At 49.0% G+C, this 20,549-nt stretch overlaps 2 protein-coding genes across 4 annotated transcripts in view; one reads left to right on the top strand and one right to left on the bottom strand.

The window, feature by feature from the left end:
* Nucleotides 1-18,485, bottom strand: LOC105358811 (serum response factor). 3 transcript variants are annotated; one of them, XM_023953502.2, is made up of 8 exons: nt 17,714-18,485; nt 13,821-14,090; nt 9,981-10,125; nt 9,692-9,850; nt 8,568-8,675; nt 8,304-8,486; nt 8,153-8,232; nt 1-2,757 (listed from the first exon to the last, which is right to left on the bottom strand). In XM_023953502.2, exons 1-8 carry the CDS (start codon nt 18,344-18,346, stop codon nt 2,677-2,679), a joined length of 1,659 nt encoding a protein of 552 aa, XP_023809270.2. In that variant the 5' UTR covers nt 18,347-18,485; the 3' UTR covers nt 1-2,676. The 3 variants fall into 3 exon arrangements, with proteins under 3 accessions (XP_023809270.2, XP_023809266.2, XP_078805504.1); XM_023953498.2 differs by having other exon boundaries at nt 8,304-8,481; XM_078949378.1 differs by lacking the exon at nt 13,821-14,090 and having other exon boundaries at nt 8,304-8,481.
* LOC101163304 (opsin-5) overlaps nt 18,360-20,549 on the top strand; it is a 15,394-nt gene continuing 13,204 nt past the window's right edge. The window contains exon 1 of the mRNA XM_023953505.2: nt 18,360-18,499. Within this exon, the coding sequence (XP_023809273.1) occupies nt 18,430-18,499 (70 nt within the window). The 5' untranslated portion in view covers nt 18,360-18,429. The remainder of the gene's footprint in view (nt 18,500-20,549) is intronic.

Genomic DNA, 20,549 nt, shown 5'->3' with positions numbered 1-20,549 from the left:
TTTAGGATGTTGAAGCGTTTTATTACAAAGTCATGTAGACACTTATCTTCAGAAGAGGAACACCTCGTCTTCATCACTTCCTGTTTAGCAGCAGTCCAAAAAGTCAGCCATGCAGAAATAAGGACACACATTTGGGGGGCAGTAAGGGAAAGTTGGGGGCTAAACAGAAATTCTGCAAAGAAACCCTAAGAAAAGACAAATGTTTAGAAAAATGCAGTGGGGAAGATGGGAAAAGTCATTTTCTAAACTTCAGACGTTAGAGATGACTTTAAGGTTAGATTTACTGCTGGTGCCTTCTCACTGGAGCTAATAACTGCTAAATGTACTCAGCTAGTACTTTCCTACCTTAAGGCCTACAGTGCTTTACATTCACACACTGATGGAGGACCAGGAGCAAGTGGGGTTCAGTGTCTGTTTGTTCCCATGTGTCGAAGGGCCCTTGGGCAAGACGCTGACGCCCACATTGCTCCTGGCGGTTAGAGGTTGGCGCCGGTGTTCGGCATCAGTGTGTGAATGGGACTGTAGAGCGCTGTGGGCCTTCTAAGAAGGTAGAGAAGCGCTACAGAGGTTTACGCCATTTTAGTTGATTTCTAACATAAAACAGAAATAACAAAACTAAGAGCCCAAAAAAAGAGTGTGAAGAAGAAAATGAATGGATTCCCACCCCTCAATCTTGCCATGGTATGCCCCCGTCATTAAAACAGTGGGGTCATTTTGGGACTCTGACCCCTAGCTGTGGTCCAGTGTCTCTCCGGAGCTACTGCTGGTATCAGGATGTAAAGTTCCCTCGTTCAGAAGCTCCACCATTACCCCCCCTGGAGGGATGTTTGACTCCGTTTTCATCCCAAAGTGTGAACAAAAGGCACTCTTATGCCCCCCCCCAACATGACTGCCTCCAGCACTGTAAGGGTGCCGTAGCCCCGCCCCTCCAATCAGCCACAGTCATTGGTCTTCCACCGTGTCTTTTCACATCTGTAGACGGAGGGATCTGTGCAGCAGCGGCTGACCGGAGGTTTGAACGTTCATCCTGGATCTTCATGTTAATCCAAGAAGCTCTAGAAAAAAACCTCATCTTCAACCTAAAGAACCAGGATGAACGTTTTAAGGCCCGTTCACACCGGGACGAATTTCGTGTGCGATATTCGCCGACGTTTAACGCCTCGTGACTAAACAAAGGGCACCAATGTGAGTGTGCACACCGACAGTTGGAGCTACTGGTGCTTGAAATATTCATGTTTTCTTTGTATGATTCTGACAAGCGTGTAAATACTTGCTCTCTTCTTCTGAGTGAAAAGCGACTTTAAGAAGCATAAAGTTGCGCAGCGCCACCTTGTGTACAGGAGTATTTCTGTTTACATTAAGCGCCATCTAATGTCAGGGAATGAAATTGCATGTTCGCCCGGCTCATCGTCAGCAAAAATCTCCTGGGTGTGAACACAAAAAACGTGGCGAAAAACGCTGGCGAATAACGCCTGACGAATATTCGTCCCGGTGTGTACGGGCCTTTAGACGCGATTGTGCTGTGGAACCATCCTGCATGAATCTCCACAGCCGTCTCTAGAACGTTTTACAAACACCAAAGACCCGCCCATCATCTGCCAATCAAATCATGTGCCTCGTAACGGCATCCTGTCTGCATCATATTGTAAGAGCTTCTGTTCTGTCGCCACACATAGCAGGAACCTTTAGAGTACTAGTAGCTCCTCTAGAGGGAAAGAAACGCGTTTACAGACCCAGTCCAAGAAAAATGGGGTTTCTGGTGGTTTCAACATCTTCTAGCACTCTTCTGATGGTGGAGGACTTCTAAAGACAACTGGAAAGGCTTTAAAGGCCTTCTCAGGTAAATGCTTCCAGGATGTGATGTCACGGTCACCTGTAGGTCACGGTCCCAACCTTCGTCCTCGTTGACCACGTCTGGATTTGGACCATCAGAGAACTCGTCTGTCCAGAGGGCCTCATTAGTCCAGTAAGTCAGGCTTCATGGAGTCAACCTCCCTGACGGAGACGTCAGCTTCACTTCAAATGTCTTCTAGAGAAACAGCTGAACATCTTTGCCAACTGAGGCTTAGCGAAGCCCCGTCTGGTTCCTTAAAACAGACACCGTGTCTGGGTCAGGAACCAGACTGGGACCCCAGAACCCACCGTCACTTCTTTCTTCCCTTTGGTTCTAAGACATGATCACCAGAATCAAGAACCTGACGGAAGGAGGTTCCAGACCCACAGCAGCAAAGGAAGGAAACCTACTGAGCTCCTGGCTGAAGGTCTGAACCCAGCAGAACTTCTAGAACCAAGCAGCCTCACAGAAACCAGACCCGCTTTATTTGATTCAAACCAAAACTCTTCATCACCACAGCAGGATGAAGGCCAATCCCAGCTTGATGAACTCTCAAATGTCCTGCTGGGCACAGCAGTCAAGGGAGCTCTGATCAGATTACAGCTAACCCGGCCCCCGAACGCACCGGAGGACCGTTTGTAAACAAGACCAGGGTCCGAAAGAACCAGAAGAAGCTGTGCAGGTCCAGCACAGAATGCAGACCCAGTCCCGTGGGCCTCATGGAGCTCCATCATCCTCTGCAGCAGAGCGGGTAGGTGACATCTACAGAACGTGTGACCTCTCGTCTATCACACACTGAAGACTTCTGCTGTGTTTCCATGATGGTCCAGAACACGTGACCTTCAGTCGTCCCTTGGCTGGTGAGCATCCAGGCTGACGACCTGCAGCTCCGTCAGGCTGCTGCTCTGCTGGCTGATGACCATCTGAGGAAACAGAAGATGTGACTGTCCTTCATGTGAGGAACGTGTGCAGAACGGCCAGAACATGGTATCTCAGTGGAGTGCAAAGGTTTGTCCTGGAGATGAACTGCTTTCCAATGCCCTAGTGCCAATGAGCAACCTGTCTATTCACGATGTAAGCTCCAATGAGAACTGGGCAATATGGCCAAACAATAAAATCTCAGATTTTGTTTTTCCCTCCTCCTTCATACTTTCTTTAAAGGCCTTTTAAATCTGTGGCAAAGACGGCGGGTTTGAATGAACGTCTCTGTCTGACCGAGTTGAAGGTTTTGCTGCAGTAGCCAGAGAGGGTGAGAGTAAAATCTGGGGACTTTATGATTGCCTCCATGAAATAAGACAAATATCACAAAGTTCTGGAGGTCCGAGCAGACGGGCTCCCCGGGTCTCTGTCTGGCCGCCCGGGAGCCGCCATAGTGATGACTCCATCCGCCCTGTGACAGACTGTCCAGGTGTGCCCGCCTTCACCCAACAGTAGCCTTGACGGGTCTGTAGGGCCATTTGGTCCAGATGGGTACCAGTTCACACCCTTGCTCAAATCGTGCCGCAGGTGGCGTCTGTTCCATCGAGTTAACATTGGTCAGGTAGAGAAAGGGTAGAGAACAGGTGGAGATAAGGTGGAGATCAGGTGGAGACCAGGTGGAGGAAAAGGTGAGATCAGGTAGAGGACAGGTGGAGATCAGATAGAAATCAGGTAGACGATAGGTGGAGATCAAGTAGAGAATAAGTGGAGATCAGGTGGAGAACATGTAGAGAACAGGTAGACAATAGTTGGAGATCAGAAAGAGAACAGGTAGAGATCAGGTGGAGACCAGGTGGAGACCAGGTGGCGATCAGATGGAAAACAAGGGAAGATCAGGTAGAGATCAGGAAGACAATAGGTGGAGATCAGGTAGAGATCAGGAAGACAATAGGTGGAGATCAGGTAGAGAACAGGAAGAGAACAGGTGGAGATCAGGTGGAGAACAGGTAGACAATAGGTGGAGATCAGGTGGAGAACAGGTGGAGATCAGGAAGAGAACAGTTAGAGATCAGGTGGAGAACCGGTGGATATCAGGTAGACAATAGGTGGAGATCAGATGGAGAACATGTAGAGAACAGGTAGACAATAGGTGGAGATCAGCTACAGAAAAGGTGGAGACCAGGTGGAGATCAGGTGGAGAAAAAGGTGAGATCAGGTAGAGATCAGGTGGAGATCAGGTAGAGAACAGGTAGAGGACAGGTGGAGATCAGATAGAAATCAGGTAGACGATAGGTGGAGATCAGGTAGAGAACAGGTGGAGATCAGGTGGAGAACATGTAGAGAACAGGTAGACAATAGGTGGAGATCAGGTAGAGAACAGGTGGAGACCAGGTGGCGATCAGGTGGAGAACAAGGGAAGATCAGGTAGACAATAGGTGGAGAACAGGTGGAGATCAGGTGGAGAACAGGTAGAGATCAGGTGGAGAACAAGGGGAGATCAGGTGGAGAACAAGGGAAGATCAGGTAGAGATCAGGTAGACAATAGGTGGAGAACAGGTGGAGTTCAGGTAGAGATCAGGTAGACAATAGGTGGAGATCAGGTAGAGAACAGGTGGAGAACAGGTGGAGATCAGGTGGAGAACAAGGTGAGATCAGGTAGAGATCAGGTAGAGGACAGGTGGAGATCAGATGGAAATCAGGTAGACGATAGGTAGAGATCAGGTATAACACAGGTGGAGATCAGGTGGAGAACAGGTGAGGATCAGGTGGGGAACAGGTGGAGACCAGGTGGCGATCAGGTGGAGAACAAAGGGAGATCAGGTAGAGATCAGGAAGACATAAGGTGGAGATCAGGTAGAGAACAGGTGAAAACAGGTGGAAATCAGGTGGAGAACATGTAGAAAACAGGTAGACAATAGGTGGAGATCAGGTATAGAACAGGTAGAGATCAGGTGAAGAACAGGTGGAAACCAGGTGGCGATCAGGTGGAGAACAATGGAAGATCAGGTAGAGATCAGGTAGACAATAGATGGAGAACAGGTGGAGAACTAGGAGAGATCAGGTAGACAATACGTGGAGATCAGGTGGAGAACAGGTAGAGATCAGGTAGACAATAGGTGGAGATCAGTTAGAAAAGAGGTAGAGAACAGGTGGAGAACAGGTAGACAATAGGTGGACATCAGGTAGAGAAAAGGTGAAGATCAGGTGGAGAACAGGTGGAGATCAGGTAGACAATAGGTGGAGATCAGGTAGAGAACAGGTAGAGAACAGGTGGAGATCAGGTAGACAATAGGTGGAGTTGAGGTAGAGAACAGGTAGAGAACAGGTGGAGATCAGGTGGAGAACATGTAGAGAACAGGTAGACAATAGGTGGAGATCAGCTAGAGACCAGGTGGAGATCAGGAGGAGATCAGGTGGAGAACATGTAGAGACAGGTAGACAATAGGTGGAGATCAGGTAGAGAACAGGTGGAGATCAGGTGGAGAACCGGTGGATATCAGGTAGACAATAGGTGGAGATCAGGTAGGGAACAGGTATAGAACAGGTGAAGATCAAGTAGACAATAGGTGGAGATCAGTTAGAAAAGAGGTAGAGATCAGGTGGAGATCAGGTAGACAATAGGTGGAGTTGAGGTAGAGAACAGGTAGAGAACAGGTGGAGATCAGGTGGAGAACATGTAGAGAACAGGTAGACAATAGGTGGAGATCAGCTAGAGACCAGGTGGAGATCAGGAGGAGATCAGGTGGAGAACATGTAGAGAACAGGTAGACAATAGGTGGAGATCAGGTGGAGACCAGGTGGAGATCAGGTGGAGAACAAGGTTAGATCAGGTAGAGATCAGGTGGAGATCAGGTAGAGATCAGGTAGAGAACAGGTGGAGATCAGGTGGAGATCAGGTGGAGATCAGGTGGACACCAGGTGGCGATCAGGTGGAGAACAGGTGTAGATCAGGTGGAGAACAAGGAGCCATCAGGTAGAGATCAGGTAGAGGACAGGTGGAGATCAGATAGAAATCAGGTAGACGATAGGTGGAGATCAGGTAGAGGACAGGTGGAGATCAGGTGGAGAACATGTAGAGAACAGGTAGACAATAGGTGGAGATCAGGTAGGGAACAGGTGGAGACCAGGTGGCGATCAGGTGGAGAACAAGGGAAGATCAGGTAGACAATAGGTGGAGAACAGGTGGAGAACAGGTGGAGATCAGGTGGAGAACAGGTAGAGATCAGGTTGAGAACAATGGGAGATCAGGTAGAGATCAGGTAGACAATAGGTGGAAAACAGGTGGAGTTCAGGTAGAGATCAGGTAGACAATAGGTGGAAATCAGGTAGAGAACAGGTAGAGATCAGTTGGAGATCAGGTGGCGATCAGGTGGAGAACAGGTGGAGATCAAGGTGAGATCAGGTAGACAACAGGTAGAGGACAGGTGGAGATCAGATGGAAATCAGGTAGACGATAGGTAGAGATCAGGTATAGAACAGGTGGAGATCAGGTGGAGAACATGTAGAGCACAGGTAGACAATAGGTGGAGATCAGGTATAGAACAGGTAGAGATCAGGTGGAGAACAGGTGGAGACCAGGTGGCGATCAGGTGGAGAACAATGGAAGATCAGGTAGAGATCAGGTAGACAATAGGTGGAGAACATGTAGAGAACAAGTAGACAATAGGTGGAGATCAGTTAGAAAACAGGTAGAGATCAGGTGGAGAACAGGTAGACAATAGGTGGACATCAGGTAGAGAAAAGGCGGAGATCAGGTGGAGAACAGGTGGAAATCAGGTAGACAATAGGTGGATATCAGGTAGAGAACAGGTAGAGATCAGGTGGAGATCAGGTAGACAATAGGTGGAGATCAGGTGGAGAACATGTCGAGAACAGGTAAACAATAGGTGGAGATCAGCTAGAGAAAAGGGGGAGACCAGGTGGAGATCAGGTGGAGATCAGGTGGAGAACAAGGTAGATATCGGGTAGACAATAGGTGGAGATCAGGTAGACAATAGGTGGAGATCAGGTGGAGAACATGTAAAGAACAGGTAGACAATAGGTGGAGATCAGGTAGACAACAGGTGGAGAACAGGTGGAGATCAGGTGGATATCAGGTAGACAATAGGTGGAGATCAGGTAGAGAACAGGTATAGAACAGGTGGAGATCAGGTAGACAATAGGTGGAGATCAGGTAGAGATCAGGCAGAGGACAGGTGGAGATCAGGTAGACAAAAGGTGGAGAAAAGGTGGAGATCAGGTAGACAAAAGGTGGAGAAAAGGTGGAGATCAGGTAGACAATAGGTGGAGATCAGGTGGAGAACAGGTGGAGAACAAGGAGAGATCAGGTAGAGATCAGGTAGAGAACAAGGAGAGAACAGGTGGAGATCAGGTGGAGAACAGGTAGAGACCAGGTGGCGATCAGGTGGAGAACAGTAGGAGACCATGTAGAGAACAAGTAGACATTAGGTGGAGATCAGGTAGAGACCAGGTGGAGAACAGGTGGAGACCAGGTGGCGATCAGGTGGAGAACAAGGGGAGATCAGGTAGAGATCAGGTAGAGAATTGGTGGAGATCAGGTGGAGAACAGGTGGAGATCAGGTACAAAATAGGTGGAGAACAGGTGGAGATCAGGTGGAGAACATGTAGAGAACAGGTAGACAATAAGTGGAGATCAGTTAGAGAACAGGTGGAGATCAGGTAGAGAACAGGTGGAGACCAGGTGGCGATCAGGTGGAGAACATGTAGAGAACAGGTAGACAAAAGGTGAAGAACAGGTGGAAATCAGGTAGAGATCAGGTAGAAAATAGGTGGAGATCAGGTGAAGATAAGGTGGAGAACAGTTGGAGAACATGTAGAGAACAAGTAGATAATGGGTGGAGATCAGGTAGAGACCAGGTGGAGAACAGGTGGCGATCAGGTGGAGAACAAGGGGAGATCAGGTAGAGAATAGGTGGAGATCAGGTGGAGATCAGGTAGACAATAGGTGGAGAACAGGTGGAGATCAGGTGGAGAACATGTAGAGAACAGGTAGACAATAGGTGGAGATCAGGTGGAGACCAGGTGGCGATCAGGTGGAGAACAAGGGGCGATCAGGTGGAGAACAAGGGGAGATCAGGTAGAGAAAAGGTGGAGATCAGGTGGAGATCAGGTAGACAATAGGTGGAGAACAGGTGGAGATCAGGTGGAGAACATGTAGAGAACAGGTAGACAATAGGTGGAGACCAGGTGGCGATCAGGTGGAGATCAGTTGGGGGAAATGGTGGAGATCAGGTGGAGAACAGGTGTAGATCAGGTAGACAATAGGTGGAGAACAGGTGGAGATCAGGTAGACAATAGGCGGAGATCAGGTAGAGAACAGGTGGAGACCAGGTAGAGATCAGGTAGACAATAGGTGGAGATCAGGTGGAGATGGCGTACCGGGTGTAGTTGGACTGCAGAAACGGGGATCTGAGCAGCGACTGAAGGAAGAGACGTGAGGAAGACCTGCTGCACCACAGCTGTAAAACAAAACAAGAGATGAGCCGAGGGACCCAGTCGGACCGGGAACCCAGACGGTTCATCCTGGTACCCGGGTCTTGTGACTGGTTGTGGCTGGCTGCAGGAAAAGGGTTCAGGACGGCGAGGCTGCTGCCTTCCCCCAGAGACGAGGTGGGCGTGGTGTACATAACTGTGTGACTGCCGGGGTACATCATGTGACCAGCCACTGAGGAAGAGGAGGAAGAAGACACTACGGAGATGGGAAGACCCTGTCCTGGGGGGAGGGGGGAGACCTGGTTTATTTCTTCTCATTAAAAGTTGACCTGCCAAGAGGGAGGTGGAGGTGGACACTTACCTTTGGAGGAGGCGGGGCTATGGACGTCAGAGCTGTTCTGATTGGTGGAGACCTGCTGACTGCTGGGCTGCACCTGGATTGTTTGCAGCTGCTGAGGAACTCCAGAACCTAAAGGGCAAGAATAATTCTTCTTTACACGCGGTCATGTGTCTGCAGGAAGGACCACCATGATCGTGGAAGGTGTGGTCAGAGGGGTGGAGCTGATGGTGTGGTCAGAGGGGTGGAGCTGATGGTGTGGTCAGAGGGGTGGAGCTGACGGTGTGGTCAGAGGGGTGGAGCTGATGGTGTGGTCAGAGGGGTGGAGCTGACGGTGTGGTCAGAGGGGTGGAGGTGATGGATGTATCGAGTTAGGGCCATATTCCTGACTGGAAGAACAGTTACTGCTGACTTGTAGCATGAAGGCCCGTTCACACCGGGACGAATTTCGCCGGCGATTTTCGCCGACGTTTAACGCCTCGTGACTAAACAAAGGGCACCAATGAGAGTGTGCACACCGACGCGAAAAAACGCCACGCGTCAAAGCGTCAAAAAAAAAAAAAAAACGCCTCGGGTTCGTTTTTTTTTCCCGACGCGTCGCGTCGAAATCTATTCGACCAATGAGAACGCCGTTTTTGCACACGTGTCTGGAGCTTCTGAAGTTACAGTAAAACACAACTTGGGGGCGCTCAAACACAAAACTGCCTTGCTGAGCACACATACCAGCGAAGAAGATAAACGCCGAGTAGCGTCTACACTGCCGCGAAGAAATAATGACGGACATTCTAAAATATCCCCGAACGAAAAGTACCAGTTGGAGCTAGTGGTGCTTGAAATATTCATGTTTTCTTTGTTTGATTCTGACAAGCGCGTAAATACTTGCTCTCTTCTTCTGAGTGAAAAGCGACTTTAAGAAGCATAAAGTTGCGCAGCGCCACCTTGTGTACAGGAGTATTTCTGTTTACATTAAGCGCCATCTAATGTCAGGGAATGAAATTGCATGTTCGCTCGGCTCATCGTCAGCGAAAATCGCCTGGGTGTGAACACAAAAAACATGGCGAAAAACGCTGGCGAATAACGCCTGGCGAATATTCGTCCCAGTGTGTACGGGCCTTCAGATCGTCTCATGTGGGAGAAGTTGTGCTGACCTGACAGTGACATAGAAGTAGGGAGGCGGAGCAGAGTGGCCTGCTGCACAGGTGGAGCGTGGAGCGTAGCGGTGGGGGCTGAGGGGCCCTGGATCGTCATGGCTTGGCCCTGCACCTGGCTCAGGGGAATGGTATGTGTACCTGGGGGCAGCGAGGCACCTGTGGTTCGGGGTGGGAGGAACAGCAAACATTAAAGACAGAAACCCCGCCCACCCCATGGCTGCCTGAGGCTCCCTAACCCTCTTCACAGGTGACATTGAGGTGAAGCCTCTAAGCCCCACCCATGTACCTGACATCAAAGTGATGCCTCCAGAAAGCAGAACGCTGGCCGGGTTTTTCATCAGTGAGCCGTTAGTAGAGGGAGGGGGGCTGGTCTGCCCCTGCAGGGACACTGGGGGGGAGGCCGTCAAGCTGAAGGCTGGCTTGGTGGGGTCCTGTGGGAACAAGGAGACAGGAAGTGATGTCAGTGGCTCCTACTGTCAGTCATGTGATCCAGCTGCACATGAATGTCAGCAGCATTGTTGGGTGGAGGTTCTTTCTGGTTCCCACCTAATGGTTCCACCTAGGGGTGTGGCGCGGTGATGACCTCATCACAGCCCTTTTTTTTTTTTTGAAGGTTTGGAACTATAATAAACACATTAAACACATTCACCTTAGCTGATAATTTACTTTTTCTAGTCCTGTGTTCAGACTTCAAGCGTTTCTGGGGGAAAACCTTTTATTACTGTTCCCCTCCCTCTACGCTGCACACGCTCACTCTTCTTACACACACACGTGCGCGGTTTCAGCAGCACACACACATCCTCATTCTACAACAGAAGTTTCCGTCTTGAGTCTTGAGTGCGCGACACGGCCGCTCACCGGAGGATTTTGTGTTGGGGGGGGGGGGGGGGGTGTTGACCTTCTGTATGCAAACACTCTGGACGCATACTCAGCTGCCCCTCTCCCCCCCCTTGGAAAATCGGACCACAACCTCATACACCTGCAGCCTAGCTACACCCCTCTTGTGAAGAGGCAGGCGGCCACCACCAGACAGGTCAGGAGATGGTCTGCTGGAGCTGAGGAGGCCCTCAGAGACTGCTTTGAGTGCACGGACTGGAGTGAACTGATTGGGTCTCATGGAGATGACATTGAAGGAGCTGTGGGCTGCATGACGGACTATATGAACTTCTGTGTGGACTTGGTGGTGCCTGTCAGAACTGTCAGGAGTTTTTCAAATAACAAACCCTGGGTTACCAGGGAAGTTAAGGCAGTTCTGAACAGGAAGAAGAGGGCTTTCAGGAGCAAAGATCGGGAGGAGATGAGAAGGGTCCAACAGGAACTAAAAGTCTGCATGAAGGAGGCCAAGGAGGCACACGGGAGGAAGCTAGAGCAGAAGTTGAAGGACAACAACCTGCGTGAGGTCTGGAACACCATGAAGACCATGACTGGATGCAGCAAAAAAGAGGGCGGTGCGACAAGTGGGAGTCAGGAGAGGGCAGATGAATTCAATATTTTCTTCAACCGGTTCAGCTCCCCCCAGGCTACTCCACATGTTGCCTGCTCCCCGGTTCTGCAGTGCCCCACCGTCCTCCCCAACCATCTTGCTTCTGCTCCTCCTCCTGCTGCCCTCCCCTTGCCCCCATCTCAGTCACCAGCTCCCGATGATCACCCCTTTTCCATCACTGCGGATCAAGTGAGCAGGGAACTGAGACGACTCCACCCCAGGAAGGCAGCTGGCCCAGACCGTGTGAGTCCACGGCTCCTTAAGGCCTGTGCTGCAGAACTGGGAGAACCCCTACAGCAGGTCTATAATCTGAGCCTGCTGCTGGGGAGGGTCCCATCACTGTGGAAAACATCATGCATCGTTCCTGTGCCCAAGAAGAGTCGCCCCAGTGAGCTGAATGACTACAGGCCGGTCGCCCTTACATCTCATGTCATGAAGACGCTGGAGCGGCTGGTCTTGCAGCTCCTGAGACCCCAGGTGCGGGGGGATGAGGACCCTCTCCAGTTCGCCTATCAACCTAAAGTAGGAGTTGAGGACGCCGTCCTGTATCTTCTACATCGGGCCCTCTCCTACCTGGACACAGGTGGCTGTGCTGTGAGAAAGCTCTTTTTTGACTTCTCCAGCGCTTTTAATACAATCCAGCCCCTCCTTCTCCAGCAGAAGCTCCTCTCCCTTGGTGTGAACTTCCACCTGGTGTCATGGATAACGAACTATCTGACCAACAGGCCACAATTTGTCAAAATGGGGAGTTGCAGTTCCTCCATGCTGACTGGCAGCACGGGGGCTCCACAGGGCACAGTCCTATCACCTCTCCTCTTTACCCTCTACACCACCGACTTCCACTACAACTCTGATGCATGCCACCTTCAGAAGTTCTCGGATGACGCAGCAATTGTGGCATCTATCAAAGAGGGTGAGGAGGGGGAGTACAGACAGCTGGTGGAGGACTTTGTGCACTGGAGCCAACTAAACTGCCTCCACCTGAACACATCCAAGACAAAGGAGATGGTGCTGGACTTCTGACGAACACCTGCTGAGGTTCGGCCCATCCTCATTGGTGGAGCAGAGGTGGAGGTAGTGGATAACTACAAATATCTTGGAGTCCTCCTGGACAAAAGCTGAACTGGTCGGTAAACATGGACTCCATTTATAGGAAGGGGCAGAGCAGGTTGTACTTTGTAAAAAGACTCGCATCTTTTAATGTCTGCTCAGATCTCCTTTTGATGTTTTATCAATCTATTGTTTTAAGTGCCCTGTCCTATGCGGTGGTGTGTTGGGGGGGTTGCGCGAACAAAAAGGACATAAAAAAACTGAATCGTCTGGTCAGGAGGGCAGGCTGTGTGGTGGGGCGGAGCCTGGAGACAGTGGAGGTGGTGGCAGAGCGGAGGATGCTGTCCAAACTAGACAGCATCATGAAGAACACTGGTCACCTCCTGCATGGACTCTTTAGTGACCAGAGGAGCACATTCAGCGACCGCCTTCCCTCTCTGCCATGCTCCACAGAAAGACTCAGGAAGTCCTTTGCACCGAGTGCAATTAGACTGTTCAATGCTGCTGGGAGGGGAGGGGGGGCATGAGGAGGAGTCACTAAACGGGCATCTACTTTTTACCACTTTTATGGTTTTGCTTTTACTTCTATTTTGTTTTTAACTGCTCTTATATTTATATTCCTTTTATTCTGTTTTTAGTGGGTGTGACTATTTTATGAATTTATGACTATTTATTACTCAACTACTTTAAATTTCTATTGAACGTTTGTGTATTTGAGCAGCATCGGATGGTTATGCAAGTTCCCTCGGGATTAATAAAGTACTCTATCTATCTATCTTATTACTGTTCTCCTTCACTCTGTAAAACCAAACATGAACTGTTAGATTTCCATGAATATCACTACATGTTTTGTTTGGGAACTATTTTGTGCAGCGTAAAGTTACGTGTCTGTATAAACAAAGGCGGAGCCTCCTGCCCCGCGTTCTTCATGGCTACCGGAAAGGTGACAAAGTGTCTGCAGTCTGTTTATTACTGGGCAATATAGAATATTCTGAGAAGGTGTCAGTACCAGAGAGCACAGGTGAAACCTCGCATGCAGCTAGAGAGCAGAAGAATCAACACACACCCCCAACACACGTGTGTGTGCTCCTTCCTCCTACACACACGGTCATTTATTTGCAACGCGGCTGCCGGGGGATTTTGTGTTTGGCTTGGGCGGTTAACCACGACACAGCGCCCCCTGCTGGTACATCCCCGGGGTGATCAAAAATCCCACACCGTCACGGCTCTAGCTCCACCACAGTCCAGTAGTTCTCATCTGCACTCGGAGACCAGAACAGACAGCCTCCACCAATGAATGAGCGAGATTAAAGCTCCGCCCACAATGGCCAAATTTTTAAACAACACTAAGGTGAGCACACGAAGGCAGAGGAGATAAACCTGTCCCAAGACCAGGATCAGGACCAGGAAGGACCAGGAACAAAACCAGGACCAAGACCAAGACAAAGACCAGGACCGGAAAGGACCAGTACCAGGATTAGAAAGGACTAGGAACACAACCAAGACCAGGACCAGGTCCCATACCAGGCCCAATACCAGTATTCCGGTTCTGGGACAGGATGCTGGTGACTTGTGTCAGTGGACTAAACCTACCTTTGCCGCCTCTGGACAGCTGTCTGCCTCCGTCACCTGGTAGGTGAGGTCCGTCTCCTCAAAGCCCGTGGCACTCATCCTCTGGTCTGAGGAGGGGTCACAGCGGGGGGGGGAGTCTGGGGAGTTGAGGCAGGTCTGGATCAGAGCTTTGCCGGTCTCAGACGTGATCATGGGCTGCAGCTTCCTGGTGGCAAACGTGTACACGTGACCCGTCTCACTGGCAACCAGCAGCAGCACCTGTGTGCCGGTCAGGGTGGACAGCTCGTAGGCCTGCAAGTGAGGAGGGGGCGGGGCCACAGCAGGTCATTTGATTGACATTTTTGTTTAGAAACAAAATATTAAAAATGGAGAATAGTGACAAAAAAAAACTAAATGCGTTAAGAGAACAAAAACGAGCAGCCGAGCTCTAGAATACAATACAGACTCCCAGACAGGTACGTCACGACCCCCCCGCCAGATCCACAGGTACGTCATGACCCCCCAGCGCCAGATCCACAGGTACGTAACGCCCCCCCCCCCGACAGATCCACAGGTACGTCACGACCACCCCCCCCGACAGCTTCACAACATTATTCGTCATAGTCTAAAGACATGAAGGACTTGTGAGTTCAGAGAAAGTTTTTTCATTTCTTCTTCAGTCAAACCACATCGACCTCCAACACACAGTATTCTAGATCAGTTTATTTAGAAAAAAGATTTACAGAAAACGCGTTTTCAACAAAATTAATTTCATTTTTTCAAAAATTAATATAAAAATCCAAAACCCAGCCAAAAAAACATGAGATTTTGCAGCATTCCTAAATACTTCATAAAGTAAAATGTAAGACATCAAAATAAATAGAAACATTCCAAAAATGAGATTTACTTTCCCCAACGTTAATTCATGTTCTATTATATAGGGTCTTCCACGTCTCTACTGCTTTGCATAAAGGTTTCTGTCCTGGCCCTCTACGCTGACGGTCAGTCCGCCGGAAGACTAGATATTCTGTTGACCAGCAGGACCATCGCGCCTCTGGTGGAGCAGCTTCGGGTTCCTCACACTCTGGGGGGGGGCACAGGAGACTGAGGTCCTGGTGTTCCTTTTTTGCTGCCGTGTGGCACATCTTACAGTGTGGTAGCCAGAGCCTTTGACACGCCACGGTCCACTGTGAAGGACATTGTCCACAACATGGCAGACCGCATCCTCCAGCTGATGAGTAGGGTCATCCGGCTTCCCAGTGGGGAATGAACTACCATAAGTCGACTCTGGTTTTGAGCAGTTTGCTGGGTCATCCGGCTTCCAAAAGGTCGTGGGGATCATCGATGGCTGCCACATAAGAATAAAGGCCCTAAAAGAAAATGCAGTCATATATGCCGGTCCAGAGCATCCCAAACATGCTCAATGGGTGACATGTCCGGTGAGGATGCTGGCCGTGCAAGAACTGGGATGTTTTCAGCTTCCAAGAATTGTGTACAGATCCTTGCAACATAGGGCCGTGCATTATCATGCTGCAACATGAGGTGATGTTGTTGGATGTACGGCACAACAATGGGCCCCAGGATCTCGTCACGGTATCTCTGTGCATTCAAAAGGCCATCAATGAAATGCACCTGTGTTCTTCGCCCATAACATATGCCTGCCCATACCATTACCCCACCACCACCATGGGCTACTCGATCCACAACATTGACATCAGGAAACCGCTCACCCACACGACGCCACACACGCTGTCTGCCATCGGCCCTGAACAGTGTAAACCGGGATTCATCCGTGAAGAGAACACCTCTCCAACGTGCCAGACGCCATCGCATGTGAGCATTTGCCCACTCAAGTCGGTTACGACGACGAACTGGAGTGAGGTGGAGACCTCGATGAGGACGACGAGCATGCAGATGAGCTTCCCTGAGACGGTTCTGACAGTTTGTGCAGACATTCTGTGGTTATGCAAACCGATTGTTTCAGCAGCTGTCCGAGTGGCTGGTCTCAGACCATCTTGGAGGTGGACCTGCTGGATGTGGAGGTCTTGGGCTGGTGTGGTTACACGTGGTCTGCGGTTGTGAGGCCGGTTGGATGTGCTGGCAAATTCTGGTAAACGCCTTTGGAGACGGTTTATGGTGGAGAAATGGACATTCAATTCCCTAGCAACAGCTCTGGTGGACATTCCTGCTATCAGCATGCCAACAACACGCTCCCTCAAAACTTGTGACATCTCTGGCATTGTGCTGTGTGATACAACTGAAGATTTCAGAGTGGCCTTTTCTTGTGGCCAGTCTAAGGCACACCTGTGCAATAATCATGCTGTCTAATCAGCATCTTGATATGGCACACCTGTGAGGTGGGATAGATTGTCTCGTCAAAGGAGAAGTGCTAACCATCACAGATTTAGACAGATTTGTGAACAATATTTCAGAGAACTGGTTATTTTGTGTATGTGGAAAATGTTTCACATCTTTGAGTTCATACCATAAAAAATGGGAGCAATAACAAAAGTGTTGTGTTTATCTTTTTGGTCAGTGTATGAAAATCCTTTTGAGATTTTTAAAAATGGCTCAGATTTAAAGAATACATGTAAATAACTCATTTTTGTTCATGCATTTATCAAACAAATGGCAAAAACAACGATGACGCTTCATTTTTTGAACAATGTTTTATTAGCTCATATAGCTTATCAGACTCGTGTTTCTCTTCCTCCATTCTGGCTCCTTCTACAAAAACCTTTACCCCAATATGACACCGATTAACAGTTTAAAGATCAATGAAGACAAATATGATCAAGTGTGATCTTCAAAACAATGGAGGTTGTCGATTGAGGAATATAACCTATCACACATGTCCCATTACATATTTACAAATATATTTGGCAACAAATACGTGATACTTCTTAATATACTTACATTTTAAGTCGTCTTCCTTGCGCAACCGTCCACCATTTTTGAATAATTCAAATGCAATGCATTCTGGTCAATCTTCACTAATCGAGTGAGCATCGATCCACACTAGTTTTTTGTAGAGACTTCTGGGAAATTTCGAGTGCACTCGATTTTTGAACTGTAGATTCGGACACCCCTACAAAATGGCGGCCGCACTATATAGTGCACTATATAGGGGTTAGGGCGGTTATTCGGATGGTGGGGGGCCCCGCCCTGATGAGGAACTGACAGTTTGTGGAATTTTGACACAAATGAAAATGCAGACACCAGGGGGCGCCGTTTTACAATTTCCTTTGAATTCTAACCCAAAAACAGCATCTTACAGCGTCATTAAGTTACTCTAAAATGAAGTCAGAGCAAACCACGGATTGAAATGTCATTTCTTAATGTTGACTTTATGTTCACAGATTCTGATAAATCCCAGATCCGAGGGGCTGAGAAAAGAGGAAAAGACGAAGAGAAAACAAGAACAGAATAAAAAAAAAAACACGCCAGAAAAAGCTGACAACAGAAAGAAAAGACAGAAAATCTTCATTTGTTCTTTCTAGCAAGTGAGGGATTAACAAATTATTGCATTTAATAAACATCCATAACGCTTCAATATGATTTCCGTTTTTGAAGTCTTATCACAACATTTGGATTCAATCAAGGAAGGAATTTAAAAATAATAAATAATACTAATACTACCCCATGTTATCGTGGGCCCCCCAATTGCTAAATCCGCCACTGCTCCCCCCACCAAGCACTTCCACTTTGAAGTTGATCTCTATGTTTACCGTTTAATTATCTTCCGACCAATGAGAGTCTTTGTTTTGCCTCTTGGCCAATAATAAAGTTGTTTTGACAAATATGAATGTAAATGTCATTTTAGAGAAGATTCAGGTTCGCTTGTGTTGAAGTTTGACTAAAACAAGTAGCCGTAGTCCCTGCTTTAGTCCCAGACTGTGGACCCTCCCAGACCCCCCCGGTCCCCCCAGACCCACCTTCTTCATGATGCCGGTCTTCCTCTTGCTGAACGTGGTGTAGCGCCTCAGCTTGTTGTCGATGAACTCCATCTTGATCTTGACCCTCCCTCTGGTCTTCTTCCCGGGTTTGACGCCCACCAGTCCGGAGCCCGACCCCCCCGAAGCCCCGCTCGGGATTCCGCTGCGGGGCCCCTGATGCAGGGCCGCCTTGTCCAGCCGCTCCCGCTTCACGGACCTCCCGTCCTCGCCGGACTCCACCGCGTCTTCGTCGTCTCCGGAGTCGGAGTCCTGCTCGGAGCCGCTCACCAGCGCCTCGGCACCCGCCGCCTCCGGTCCAACCACGGCTGCCCGAGCCCCGAGCCCGCTGCCAGGTCGCTGTGCTCCGGTTCTGGTGCCCATCGCTGCCCGGGCCTCCAGACCTTCGGGAGGCGAAGCCTTCGAGGGGTTAACCGCTGACGGAACCGACTCCAGCAGCAAGTAGATCCTCGGGTCCACCGGGAAGCAGGCACCGAGGCAGCTGCATGTCGCGTGAAGTTTGGCGCGCGGCCTTCGTTCTAAAATTGAGATCACTCCGCTGCACTGTAGGAAGTGACGGGAGGGTGACGTCAGGACTCTTCCGCCGTGGCGCGTAGTTCGTTTGTTTCTCAACATACCTCAGGATTACCGTCACCAAAAACGAGAAGTTCTTTCAATGTCAGTCCCGTTACAGAGAAAACCAGAAAACATTTTAACTTATGGCTTCAAAGAGACCTGAGGCTGAAAGGCAGAGGGAATCCCTCCACTCACCGACTCTGCTTTATCTCTGTACGTAGACAATCATTAAAATCTGTTGACCAGATTTTATTTAACTTTATCTGGAAAAACCGTATACATTATTTAAAAAAATCTGTGGTAATGAACTCTTACGAGAATGGAGGACTAAACTTTCTGGATTTAAAACACTAAATAACACATTTAAAATAAACTGGATCAAATCTTACCTAAGAAAAACGATATCGATTGGGAATATACTTCCACATTTAATATTTTCAAATTGGCTGCACGGTGGTGCAGTGGTTAGCGCTCTTGCCTCACAATCAAGAAGGCCCCCGGTTCAAGTCCCTTTCTCTGTGGAGTTAGCATGTTCTCCCTGTGCATGCGTGGGTTCTCTCTGGGGTCTCCGGCGTCCTCCCACCATCCAAAAACATGCTTCAGAGGACAATTGGCACCTCTAAATTGTCCCTAGGTGTGAGTGTGCATGGGTGTGTGATTGCTGCCCTGTGACAGACTGGCGACCTGTCCAGGGTGTCCCCTGCCTTTGCCGGGATAGGCTCCAGCAGCCCCGTGACCTTGAAAGGGATAAAGCGGTCGAAGATGATGAATATTTTCAAATTTAGGCAACCCTAACTTTCTTCTCCTTTGTCATTAAAATGTTGCTAAAATATCAGCTTAACCATCAGCATTCCACAAACAAGCTCTTCTTCATGGGTATTTCTATACAAACACAATTTCTCTGCCCATAACTTATTTATTTGAAACAACAAATTTATATTTTGCAAGAACAAATCTTTGTTTTTTCCACATTGGTTTGAGAAAAAAATTCTACTGGTGGGTCAACTTTTGACACGAACGGGCATTTATTAAGTTTTACTGAATTCAACTCTAAATACAATCTGGTTGTGACTCCTAAAGAATATAAGATAAGATAAAGATACTTTATTGATCCCAGCTTGGGAAATTGAGTTGTTGCAGCGTCGGCGTTAGGCTCAAGATACAAACATACACACAATAGACGACAACAGAGAACCAACACAATCAGTCGGAAAGAAACATCAGTGAATTAGAACAGTTGTATTGCGTGCCACATCAGGAGAGAAAAACAGACAGACCATAAATGACTTTATGTATTGCACATGGATGACAAGTTCTAGAGTCCAATGGAGTGAGGTATGAAAGATCTCTTGTAGCGGTTTGTGTGACAGCGAAGCTGCCTTAGCCTGTTGGAGAAGGAGCTCCGCTGATCGTCAAGAACAGAATGGAGACTCCGGATTATCCATGATGGACATGAGCTTATTTAAAGTCCTCCTCTCCATCACAGATTCAAATGTGTTCATTTTACAACCGATTATGGAGCCAGCTCTTCGGATCAGTTTGTTCAGTCTATTACTGTCCTTAGCAGATATGCTGCCCCCCCCCAGCAGACCACCGAGAAGAACAGAGTGCTGGCCACAACAGACTGGTAAAAAATTTCAAGCATCTTGCTGCAGACGTTGAAGGACCTTAGCCTTCTGCTGCTGGCCTTCTTATACACAGCGGTGCTGTTGCTCTTCCAGCTCAGTCTGTTGTCGATGGTTACTTCCAAGTACATGTACTCCTCTACCTCTGCCACATCTCTGCCCAAGATGCTGAGAGGCTGGGAAGCTGGTGGTTTCTTCCTGAAGTCCATCACCATCTCTCTGGTCTTTTCCACATTCAGCAGCAGGTGGTTTGCTCCAGACCACCTCATGAATTTATCCATAAGTTCCCTGTACTCCTCCTCCCGCCCACCATTAATGCAGCCAACAACAGCAGAGTCATCAGAGAACTTCTGAAGATGGCAAGACTCTGAGTTGTACTGGAAGTCACTGGTGTACAAAGTGAACAGGAAGGGAGAGAGCACAGTTCCCTGTGGGGCCCCCACACTGCTTGTCACCACGTCAGACAGGACACCGCCCAACCGGACAAACTGCGGCCTGTCTGACAAGTAATCAATGATCCAGGAGACCAAGGCGCCGTCCACACCCATCTGCTGCAGCTTCAGTAACCAGGGCTGGATGGTGTTGAACGCACTGGAGAAATCAAAGAATGTGACCCTCACAGTGCCCCCCCCTCCATC

This window comes from Oryzias latipes, chromosome 1 (assembly GCF_053564925.1).
Source record: "Oryzias latipes strain Hd-rR chromosome 1, Olatipes_Hd-rR_3.1".
Taxonomy (NCBI): Eukaryota; Metazoa; Chordata; class Actinopteri; order Beloniformes; family Adrianichthyidae; genus Oryzias; species Oryzias latipes.
The sequence above is the reverse complement of the archived record's forward strand: the minus strand, read 5'-3'. Positions and strand labels throughout refer to the sequence as shown.